Below are 12,083 nucleotides of genomic sequence, written 5' to 3' on the forward strand. Positions count from 1 at the left end.
TGGGAGGAAGAGGTTAACTTTCCATGTTAACACAGTAAACAGGGCTGTCCATGCAAGGATTTTGAACACAAGCTCTTGCTCCTCAGACAAGAGACAGGAAGCTAATTTCAATACCTGTCAGGCTGGGTGCCATGGCTCACGCCCATTATCCTGGTACTTTGGGAGGCCAAGGCAGGAGGATTGCTTGAGACCAGGAGTTTGAGACCAGCCTGGCCAACATGGTGAAACTTCTCTATAAAATATACAAAACTTAGCCAGGCATGGGGACACATACCTGTAGTTTTAGCAACTTGGGAGGCTGAGGTGGGAGGATCGCATGAGCCTGGGAGGTTGAGGTAGCAGTGAGCCATAATCATGCCACCGCACTCCAGCCTGGGAGACAGAGCAAGATTTTGTCTCAAAAAAAACCACCCCAAAAACAACAACTCTCAAAAGAGGTATGCTCAGAAAACTTTCTGACTGTGCAATATTTGAGGAGAATAATATTTAGATTTTTTTTTTTTTTCAGACAGGGCCTTGCTCTGTCATCCAGGCTGGAGTACAGTGGCTCGATCATGGCTCACTGCAACCTCAACCACCCAGGCTCAAGCAATGCTCCAGCCTCAGCCTCCTGAGAAGCTGGGGCCACAGGCACACACCAACATGTCTAATTTTTTCCATTTTTTGTAGAGACAGAGTCTCACTATGTTGCCCAGATTGGCCTCGAATTCCTGGGGTCAAGCGATCCTCTTGCCTTGGTCTCCCAAAGTGCTGGGATTACAGGCATGAGCCACTGCACCTGGCCCTGGAATGTTTTGTTGTTGTTGTTGTTTGAGATGGAGTTTTGCTCTTGTCACCCAGGGTGGAGTGCAGTGGTGCGATCTTGGCTCACTGAAACCTTTGCCTCTCAGGTTCAAGCAATTCTCCTGCCTCAGCCTCCCTAGTAGCTGGGATTACAGGAGCCCGCCACCACGCCCAGCTAATTTGTGTACTTTTAGTAGAGACGGGGTTTCACCATGTTGGCCAGGCTGGTCTCAAACTCCTGACCTCAGGTGATCTGCTCGCCTCGACCTCCCAAAGTGCTGAGATTACAGGTGTGAGCCACTGTACCTGGCTCTGGAATGTATTCTTAATATCTTATTTTTGTTGGGAGAAGTTCCTGTGGCCCACCTTTATTTAGTTGAATTTTTTTTTGAGACAGGGTCTCACTCTGTCACCCAGGCTGGAGTGCAGTGGTACGATCTCAGCTGACTGCAGCCTTGACCCAGGCTGGAGTGCAGTGGTATGACTTCGGCTCACTGCAAGCTCCGCGTCCCGGGTTCACACCATTCTCCTGCCTCAGCCTCCCGAGTAACTGGGACTACAGGCACCTGCCACCACACCCAGCTAATTTTTTGTATTTTTAGTAGAGATGGGGTTTCACCATGTTAGCCAGGATGGTCTCGATCTCCTGACCTCGTGATCCACCCACCTCGGCCTCCCAAAGTGCTTGGATTACAGGCGTGAGCCACTGCACCTGGCCAATTTTTGTATTTTTTGTAGAGACAGGGTTTCGCCATGTTGCCCAGGCTGTTCTCGAACTCCTGAGCTCAAGGGATCCACCTGCCTCAGCCTCCCAATGTGCTAAGATTATTGGCGTGAGTCACTGCTCCCAGGCTCTTTAGGTGAATTTGCTACTTTTTCCTTGTCTAAGATGAAAGCCGTTTCAAGAGAGAACTGAGGTTTAAGTACCTGTCCTCTTTGGGGTCTTACAAATACAGTTTCAAGGGTCCTTGAGGAAGGCACCTAAGGGCCTGGGCACTTGAGAGGCTCGGAAGGGCCCAAATCCTTTAGGACAGGATGTGTCACAGAAGGGGTGCCAACCTCAATAAGACTCAAAACAGAGACCAGACACACATGACTGCTCATGGATGTGTATTTTAATAAAAATAATTCTGTCAAAATACAACAGGAGTTTTTTTTTTTTAATCTCTCAAATACAATTTTAATAAGATGTTTTGTGTTAGAGTTCTCTCTCCATCCTCCCACACCCACAAGTTTCATGCTAATGCCAAGTATCAACTCTCGAGGACAAAGGCAAAACCAGTGTGCACAATGTGGAGGATGTCTGTTTCAGCTGTAGTTACTTATGGAGGAAAACCCGATGCAAAGAGGCAAGTGCCTGAGGCAGCCAGAGGCCACAGTCTGGCCACAGGTCTGGGTGCATGAGACTGGCAGTCTAGTAGGGCTCCACTGCCTGGCTGCCACACGGGTGCATACCTGAGTTGTGAGCAACCAAAGGAACTTTCAGCTCTGACAGTTCTCTGCCTTATCTTCTTTGTGCTTGCTTAAGGAGTGGGAAGGCGCTGGGTGGCCAGGCAGTCCCCACTTCTGTCTCGTGGTGTCCGTTTTCATGGCCTGCACCCAGCCACAGACCCATGTGGATGGGAATGGGGGTTCTGGCTTGCTATGAGTGCCAGTTTTTGCTCTGGAAGGAGTGACCATTTGGTGCCGCAAGGGGAAAGTGAGTAGGGAAGGCTGCTCCCCAGAGCTGGACAAACCAAGAAAGCCAGGTCTTCCTCCTGCCGCCACGAGTCAGGTCTAGCCCTTCACCAGGGCTCCCCCAGGTGCCTTTCCCACTCTAGGCTCCTGGAAGCAGGCTGGTAGGACTGGATGTGCATAAGGGGCACCTCCGGCTGGCAGGCAGGCCTGGACTCTTAGCAAGAGAGTGGGCTCAAGCAGCTTGGTTTTGGCCCTCTCCACAGCTTGTGGGGCAAAGGCTTATGTCCCAAAGGTGAGCTGCCCAACTGGGACAGAGAGCCCCTCTGGAGAGGAACAGAGTAAACAACTTGGACTCAGCTGAAACAGTGAGATAAGGCACAGAAAATGGGGAGGTGGCCATGGGTACCGAGTGCAAGCCAGGCAGACACCCAACCCCATGCAGCACACAGCTGTCCCGAGCCCTCCTGGGCCCTCTCAGCCACTCCACAACCTAAGCTCAGGCACCCATCCTCATCCCTGACACAACCCTGAAGGTAGCAGCTTCTCACATACTGCTGGAGGGCACATCAGCCTAACCCCTCATGGGGCTTATCTGCCATTCAGTTTCAGGACTAAATAAACAGTGTTGCCCAACCCACAGGGATAAGGGATAGTCTCGGCTCGGCTACTAATTTGCTGTGTGACTTTAGCCAAGTCACTTAATCTCCTGGGTCTGTTTCCTTATCTGTAGCAGGAGAGGAATGAGGGAGATGTTCACTGAACCCCATTCCAACTGCAAAAGCCTGTGGTTTCAATTCCCAATCCTGCTAGGCTGTGATCATTTTAACAGCCTGATATTTCCAACCTCTGGGTTTGGGAGCTAGGTAGCCCCAGGCTGTCACAAGAGATGAATTTCCTTTACGGACAGGACACCTCCTAACAGGCCATGGTCTATGGGCCTGCCAGCCCCAAGGACCAAGAAAAAGCAGCAGCTATAGGATCATTTCCCAAGGCAGAATTCTGAGAGCACAGGGCCCAGGGCCCTGGCCCCATCACCAGCAGTTGGTCCAATTCAATCATTTTTCTTGTTGCCCAGCTGTGGGCCCAGTGAGGCCTGGTGAGCAATGAGTATCTCAGGCCACACCAACCATTCCCATGTCCACCAGTATGGAGCAGGAGCTTGCACAGCCCAGATTCAGGCAGGGACTGAAAGTTCAACTTCTGGCCTTGCCATGGCTGACCCTACTCTTTGCATGGGCGGCTTCTGCACTCCCCTCACACTGTGAAGCACGTATGATAATTCCAGCCCGTCCTGGTGCTCCTCTGTGTAGGCTTCCTCCCTTTCCTCCTCCAGGGCAGCCAGTCCTCTCCACAGATGGGCCACCCCAAGTCCTGGCAACCATCTCAGCCTTTCCTTTTCTGATTCCCCAATGGTAGCGGGACCATTTTTACTCCGCCAGCTGTGAGGATCTATCTGAAACAGCTGGTGGGACATCTGTAAAGCTGATGGAGTCCCATCCTCTGGCCAGCAAATACTCCCAACAGTCTTTCCTAAGACTGGCTAGGGTCCAGCTGCAGGGAGCTGTCTGGTACAGTGGCAGTGAAGTCTGGCCTAGGGGATCAAGGATTCCAAACACTCCCTGGAGTAGCAGCCCAAGAACCTGCCTCCACAAGGTACTGGTTTCTCAACAGAAAGCATCCATTCTCTCAGAGCTGTGCAGAGATGGTGAAGATCCAGGCAGGAAGAAAGCAGCCCCTGTACTCAAGGGCCTCTGTCCTGGGAATGGAGTCTTCTTTCCGGCAGCCTGACACACAGAAGCTCTCAGGACGAAGGCAGGTAGTTTCCAGGCAATCAATTTAGAGTAAATGTATTATTTGGCCATCTTAACAACAAGGGAAGGTAAGGTATTGAAAAGGGAGGAAAGGGGAGCAAGGCAAGCAGTGGGAGGTGGGGTAGAGTGGTAGATAGTGTGCTGGCCAAGGACCCTCTACCTCTGCTGTGTGGCCCTGGGTCAAGTTATCACTTCTCTGGACCCTTGGCCCTGTAGTTCTCTGCTCTGTCCAGCTCTCAGGGGCCTACGGACCCACAGTTCCTGGGGTGCTATAAACCAACATAACCATGCCCACTAAGTGGCCCACCAAACCCTATTTGGGTTTCCTAGGCTGTAGCTCGGCCTGTGACTCAAAAAAGGGGGAGCAAAAACTAAATCACTTGGCTGAGGTGACAGAGATGATTCTTTTTTAATGAGTTGGACGAAAAGAAAACATGGTGCCTGGACAGCCTCACCCAAGAGGTGCTGGACCACTAATGCTACGATAAATACTGTCTTTTTTTTAATATATATATATTTATATATATATATATATATATATAAAATCTCATTTGTTTTTTAGTTATGAAAATAATAAGCTATCACCAACTTGGATAGGCTTCATCACTAAATTAGCAGAAACCAGCTCAGCACAAACTCTCCAGAGATAAATACTGGTGGCTCAGTCAGGAGAAAAAAAATTTAAAAACCCCAACCCCTCCTCAAAACAAACCCCCCCCTTTCAAAATAGAAGGCGCTACATGAGAGTAACCAGCCAATACTGTGTCACAGGCCGCTGCACGTGAAGGGGAGAGAGAGAGACTGAGGGGGTGGTGGGCAGAGAAAGGAAGGAAGGAAGGAAAGGGAGAGGGGAAAAGGCCAGGCAGGAGGAGTGGACTCTGTCCATGGCTTCCCAGTCCCTGCACCAGGTGCCTATGGAGGGCAGGGCAGCTCCAGCCCTGGGGCCAGCGGAGGGCCAGCCAGAGCCAGCCAGCACGGTCAGCTAGTGCAAGTAGTCGTCGACTCTGGCAAAGGAGCAAGAACCCAGGCCTGCTCGGGCCATGAGCCGGAGACACTCAGATGCCTGGCCCAGGGCGAGCATCAGAGGGGGCTGCTTTGGCAGGTTCTGGGACTCTGTGGAGGAAAGAAAAGGCCTGGTCACTGCCCTGCCCAGGGTTTGGGCCCAGGTCAAAGTTCCCTTGGGAGTGGAAAGAGGGGGCAGTAGACAGATTCTCTTGGAACAGAGTGTTCAGTACCTCTGTGTAAGTATGTCCCAGCCACCAGGCCATGGCCCTGCGGTCATGCCAGGAACCTGAGGTCCTTAGCCCAGTGTAGAGCACTGGGCTGGCCTGGGCCCACCGCCATGGCCTAGGACCCATCATGAACTCAGCTGGGCAGATGGAGGTCAGGGTTTAGGTTCAACCATGGGAGCCTAGGAGTCCTGAGTCACCAAACAGGGCCTATGCAGAGCCTGCTGCCCCAGTGTGGACAAACAGCTCTTACTGGGGCCAGTTGGAGTTGGGGGTGGGAACCACCCAGGTAGCCATGGGCCAGCTTCTGTTTTTGTTAGATCCACTCACCTAGGCCAGGCATGGTGGCTCACACCTGTAATACCAGCACTTTGGTGGGCTGAAGCAGGCAGATCACCTGAGGCCAGGAGTTCAAGACAAACCTGGCCAACATGGCAAAACCCCATCTCTACAAAAAATACAACTAGCCAGGCATGGTGGCATGCACCTTAGTCCCAGCGACTCAGGAGGCTGAGGCACGAAAATCGCTTAAACCCGGCAGGCGGAGGTGGAGACTGCGGTGAGCCAAGATTGTGCCACTGCACTCCAGCTTGGGCTACAGAGCAGATTCTGTCTCTAATAATAATAAAAAATAGATTCACTCACCTAAAATGGCGCTGTTGAGGGCAGCACACACAGGTTCCCTCTGGATGGGGTCAAGCTGCTGGCCTACTGGGCAGCTCCAGGGGTCTGAGTATGCCAGCAGGCTGAAGGCATCCTATAGAACAGGGCATTCTTGAGAGGACTGTGGCACACACCATAGCCCGCCCTGCTACCCATGGCTCCAGAGACAGGGCCCTGCATGATGCCCAGCCTGGAATGTGGGGTGTAGGGTCGAGCAGGGCTATACTCTCCCCAGAGCCTGGACACGCATGTCCAGTGGGCCCAGATGCCCCACTTCCCTCTGCAGACCTGGCTGGAGCCCACTCTTTCCTGCTGCCCCCTGGACTCTCCCAGAGCCACCCTGCCCCCAACACCAAATGGGGCCTGCTCTGCATGAGGTCTGGCTCATCCTGTACCTGCAACATCTCTGTGTGGGCCAAATTCTTGCCGTACTCCCGGCCCAACTGCTCACTCAATGCCTGCAACTCACGGCCAAACAGAATGATCCTTTCTGTGGCAGCCTGGTTGCCCCCACAGAGCTGCCGCCGAGGATGCCCGTCATCTGCATCCAGAACGCAGTGAAGAATACATTAGGAGAGGTGAGGAGGGAAGGGCAGGACTGGGGTGGGGCAGGAAGGACTGGGAGGAACAGGTAAGGCAGCTACAGTTGAGGCATTCTTCTCTTCGTCCACCTGGCACACAGTCTAGGGTTCAGGGAGGACTTGGAAGCTGTCCCTCTTCCCAGCCCGCACAGACGCAGGGTGCTCATTAGGGTGGCCACGCTCTCGAACACACTCTAGCCTCAAACACAGGTGGTCTTGGCACAGGCCAGGGCCTTCGTACATTTGGAGCCACCTCAAGGACCCATTCACAATTGGCTAAGGAGGCAGTGGACAAGGTCTGGCTGGAGCTTCTCAAGATGCCAAAGCCTGCCTAGCCCAGCTCCTCCCAGGGGAAGAGGGCACCCAGACTGCACACTGCCCTCAAAGAATAGCACACCAGGCCGTGGCTCTCACCCATGCTGGACTCATCCGTCTGCAGGTCCTCATGCTTGTAGGCACCGTTAACAATGCGCGTGGACATGCTTCCTAGCACACCGTTGGGGTAGTGCTCTGCCTCCATCTCCATCTCACTGTCACTGTGGGGAAGGGTTGAGGTGGGAGTTGGCCCAGGGGGTATGGTTGGAGCTGCCTGGTTGGGCCTCCTTTCAGGCTATAGCCATGGGTTGCTGTGGGTAAACCGAGGACCCCCCAGGAACATGAAAGGACAGCTCAGGCTTCCAAGTCTTCAGCACTTGACCCCTACTGTGACACCAGCTATCCTCAGAGGCCTGTCACCTGATTCCCACCCTTGTCCCAGTGCTGCCTCTGTGATTTCCCCGTCCCTGGCCCTCCTCTGAGTTCACACACCTCTTCTACATATTCCCCAACCTACTGACTGGGCCCCATGGCCCCCATGGGCATCTCTGTGGCCTTGGTTGGGAGCCAAACCCAGGTCAGCCTTGAGGTGTATCTGGGGATGCTGAGAGCCACCTAGAGCTCTAGCCTGTGGCTTAGCTTCCCCTGCCTGCCCAACCTGGCTGTCTATAAAGCCAAAGCCAGGGAAAGCTCCCTCATGATGGACCCTGAGGGTTCTCACAGGCCCGGCCTCTTTGGAGGAGACCACATCCTCAGCCTGGTATCACTGGAGCCTCTGGAGAAAGCCAAGGCCAAGGAAAGTGCAGCTAAATCGTGGGGAGGACCAGAAGCCAGAGCTGACATCTGGCCCAGTGGGCCAAAAGCTAGGACTCCAGGCACAGACCTGAGATGGAGGCTGGGGGTGAAGGGCAGGGCACTCAAAGGATAGACTGCAATGGGCCCAGCTGGCATGGGGCAGAAGGCAGAGGAGGAAGCAGAGCAAGGCAGGCACCTGGTCTCCTGGTTACTGGTACTGCTGTGGGGCTGGGACTTGGTGGAGTCTGTTGAGTTGGACTCGGAGTAATTGACGGAGGATGGGGAAGAGGAGGACGAGGAGGAGGAGGACGAGGATGAGGAGCTGGGTGCAGGGTATTTACTGTGGTTCTGTTTGCTCTTGGTGGACACGACGCCATTGCTACAGCTGGGACTGTCTGCTCCTAGAAGCCAGGGGGACAGTCAGAAGAGGAGGGGCAGCTTGCCCTCAAGTGGAGCCCCAAGAATAACCACAGTGGTCCCATTTCCCTTCTCCCAAATCCAGCAGCGAGCCCGGAGCCCAGCCCAGGAAAGGGTATGTGGGGTGGCCTCTCTCCTCCACACCAGTTCTTCCCAGAGCCCTCTGGAGAGTGGCTGACCTGTGTTGTGCATGTGGGAACTACTGGGGCCATGTCGGGGGCTGAGGCTGGGGGAGCCAGGGTAGCTGTCCTGGGACTTGGGGCTTCGGGAGCTCAAGCTGCGGACCTCACTGTCCGTCCCATTCACCATCTCCACAAACTGCCGGCACCTGCGGAGGGAGCGGAGCAATAATGCTCTGGTTGTGGTCCAGGCTGACGTTCCCACCACCAGCTGAGAGGGGCTGGACTCTGGGGGAGCTGGGGTCATGCCCAAGACTTACTTGAGCATGAAGAGGAGGTTGGGGTTGTGCTCCAGCAGCCCTGGGTAGAAGCGCTGGGTGGTCTCGATGGCCTCGCCCACACGGCCCTCCAGCACCAGCTTCTGGATCTCTGCAGGGTGCAAGAACACAGCAGTGAGCAAGGACTACAGACCTCTCCTACAGCCACACGCCTGGGATGCTGCCAGCCTCAGGGCAGGGGCCAGCCATGATCAGATGGGCTGGCTCAGAGTGCCTCGCCAGCTTGAAATGCTCACAGGAGAGGAGGCTGGAGAAAGAACCAGCCCAACAGATCCTGGTTTCTGCCAAGTGTCAGAGTCCTCAAGAATACGGGGAAGATGGAGGGGAAACTCAGTCCAAAGGCAGGAGGGTAAATGTGGAGGCCTGTTCCTGCAAGGCACATGGTGCCAGGAACCTGGGGGCAGGGTAGGGCCCCAGCTGGGGCAGCATGATCTGGGGATGGGCACCCAGGCAACTTGGTGGCCTGAGGGGCTCCTCTTCAGATAGACTCCTCTCTTTCCAGGCCTCACAGGGTAATGGCAAGGAAATCACACTGGTTTCTGATCGGGGTTGTGCCTGGTGGTCTTCAGGGGCTGCAGCATGCCCCCTGCTGGGAGAGGAGGCCATCCACCTCATGCTGGCACCTCTGACGTTGACACCTCTCAGGCCATCAGCATCTTGCTGCTGCCTTTTTGCTCTTGCCATGGGGCCTGGTGTATCTCGCTGGGAGCAACTTCAGGGTCTGAGGCTCTCATTCATAGATCCCAAGTCTGGGATCCCTTTCTGTCTGGCTGGCTGAACACAGCTTCTCTGGGAGACAGAAACATGCATATACAGAAGAGACAGCAGGCTCGGAAAGGGGCAGGCAGGCACTCACAGACACGCATATCCACACCCACTCGCCCTCACTCTCCTTTTCTCCTTCTAGCTCCTCGCTGGGCTCTTTTTCCACTTTTCCAACACCACTCCTTCCATGAAAGAGCCTCCAGATGCACAGCTTCCAGGCCAGCATCAACACTGGGAGAGCTCTGGTGAAGCGAGGACTCTAGGTGGTCAGCAAAGGGCAGGACCAGAGGTGGGGAGCGGAGAGCAGTGCCCCCATAGCAGTCATTGAGCACTGGCTTTGCCCTGTCTGACCACTTCAGTCCCCTCTCTGGCTAAGAATAAGCAGAACTACTAAGGCTGAGTAAATGGTGAGAAAGGCAGAGAGTTTGGTAACAGGCAAACAGTCTTCCTGGAAGACCATGAACAGGAGGCTGAGAGGAATCCAGGATTCAGAGGGGAAGGAAACAAGCAGGGAGGAAATGGAGGAATGGAACCAGCCATGCCAGGGCCTGGCCTGCGCCCAGCCTTCAGAATATGCATTAGGGAGGCTGCCCTGAGACGTCTCCGTCTTGCCAACTGTCCATCGGGGCAGTGCCATCTTGAAGGTGGGACAGGAACATGGCCTTGGGCTGCAGGCTGGTCATGAGGACCAGAGCTGAATGGACTCCTGACAGGTGAACCAGGGTTGGCATGAGCCAGAGAGCAGAGTTAGGGACAGGTGAGGGAGGAAAAGGGGAAAGCAGAATAAACCTTACTTTGTCTGTTCTTTATGGATGCCTGTTCTTCCTGAATCGGGGTTTCAGTCATTCGAGCAAAAGCTGTGGCTGTGGCACAATACCCATGATGCACGAGGTAAGATGAGACCATGCTAGAAGAAAGGAAGAGCTTCAGGTGACACTCAAGAACTGCACTTCTCACTGACCACCCGATGGACTCAGGGCAGATTACCTCCCCCAGAGGTCTCCCTAAACACATCCTGGAGGTGTAACCTCCACAGAATGAGAATAAAGGGGCTGAAACAAAATGAAAACTTCCCCCATGGTGCCCCGTGGTCACGAAGTCAGGCTGCGGAGGGGCTGTTCACCTGTGTGCCCACAGTTCAGAGGAGTGGCTGCAGTTTCTCTGAGACATGCTGCCCACAAGTAAGTGAGTACGATAACAGAAGTACACACACAGGCACACTCCTCACAGGTGGCTGCCTCTTTGGGAACTGCAGCAAGCCTACCGGGCCAATGGTCTCACTGATAGCGTCCCGAAACTGCAGCCAGTCAGGTAATCTGGCAGCTTCCCAGACAAGATGCATGCCACATGCACACCTTCTACAGACACAGGAGCCCCTCTGCAGGCTGTGCCATGTACCTGACAGAAGCATTTCAGTCCCCCAGGTGAACCTGCCCTCAGCAGTTCCAGCTCTAGTGAGTGAGTGATGGGAAGCTAACTCACAACACAGAGTTACACCATGATATGCCACAAATCAGGGGCCCAAGAAGCCAAGCGATCAGGCTGATTTTGCCAGGCAGAGATAGGCAGCAGCAGGGCCAATGGGAACACAGTCACTGGGAAATGGTCTGGAGGAGTCTGACTCCCAGTAGCCATTTTACCCCAGCAGAAGCTGGCTGAACAGTGGCACATGTGTGTACACATATAGAGCAGAGGCTGAACTCTCAAATCTGATGTGTACAGGAGTGAACACCTTGGTGTGTGCATGTATCTGATGTCATTACTATAACTCTAAACACAAATGTCTGAAGGGTTGTCAGGTGGAAGGCACAGAAGTTTGGGTGTGTGTTCTCTCAGGCTTTAAGGGGTAAATGAGATAATACACATAAAGTACCTGGCAGGAAGAAGTCCATAAATAAGACTTCTTATTATGAAATGATATATTACATAATATTATAGTATAAATAATAATTATCAGCTGGGCGTGATGGCTCATGACTGTCATCCCAGCACTTTGGGAGGACAAGGCGAGAGGATCACTTGAGGCCAGGAGTTCAAGACCAACCTGGCCATCATTGCAAGATCTCATCTCTACTGTAAAAATAATTATTGGCTGGGTGTAGTGGCTCTCGCCTGTAATCCCAACACTTTGGGAGGCCGAGGCAGGCAAATCACTTGAGCCCAGGAGTTTGAGACCAATCTGGGCAACATGGTGAAACCCTTCCCCACAAAAAATACAAAAAATTAGCCATGCATGGTGGTGTATGCCTACAGTCCCAGCTACTGAGGAGACTGAGGTAGGGGAATTGCTTGAGCCCAGGAGGTCGATGCTGCAGTGAGCCATGACTGTGTCACTGCACTCTGCCTGGGCAATACAGTAAAATCCTGACTCAGAAAAAAGTAAAGTAAGTATAATTATTATTATTACACCATATTATTATTATAAACACAAGGGGAAATATGAAAAATTCTTTACCTACAAGAGGGTTACCTACACAAGTAAAAGAGAGGAAATTACCAGACCTTCCACTAGAGGAAGCCAGCCAAAAGGCGTGTGACAAATTTGTCTCTGTGATAACAGAGCCATTATCAATATTCATTAAATGAAGTT

The 12,083-nt window shown here is 53.3% G+C and overlaps 1 protein-coding gene across 1 annotated transcript in view; it reads right to left on the reverse strand.

The window, feature by feature from the left end:
- Nucleotides 1–1,880: 1,880 nt before the first annotated feature.
- Nucleotides 1,881–12,083, reverse strand: part of RANBP10 (RAN binding protein 10) — an 86,603-nt gene continuing 76,400 nt past the window's right edge. Inside the window, exons 7-14 of the mRNA XM_025370231.1 lie at nt 10,288–10,400; nt 8,711–8,819; nt 8,451–8,599; nt 8,051–8,255; nt 7,159–7,280; nt 6,559–6,704; nt 6,146–6,257; nt 1,881–5,384 (exon numbers count right to left, since the gene is read on the reverse strand). Of these exons, the coding sequence (XP_025226016.1) occupies nt 5,254–5,384; nt 6,146–6,257; nt 6,559–6,704; nt 7,159–7,280; nt 8,051–8,255; nt 8,451–8,599; nt 8,711–8,819; nt 10,288–10,400 (1,087 nt within the window). The 3' untranslated portion in view covers nt 1,881–5,253. The remainder of the gene's footprint in view (nt 5,385–6,145; nt 6,258–6,558; nt 6,705–7,158; nt 7,281–8,050; nt 8,256–8,450; nt 8,600–8,710; nt 8,820–10,287; nt 10,401–12,083) is intronic.

This window comes from Theropithecus gelada, chromosome 20 (genome assembly GCF_003255815.1).
Source record: "Theropithecus gelada isolate Dixy chromosome 20, Tgel_1.0, whole genome shotgun sequence".
Lineage (NCBI taxonomy): Eukaryota > Metazoa > Chordata > Mammalia > Primates > Cercopithecidae > Theropithecus > Theropithecus gelada.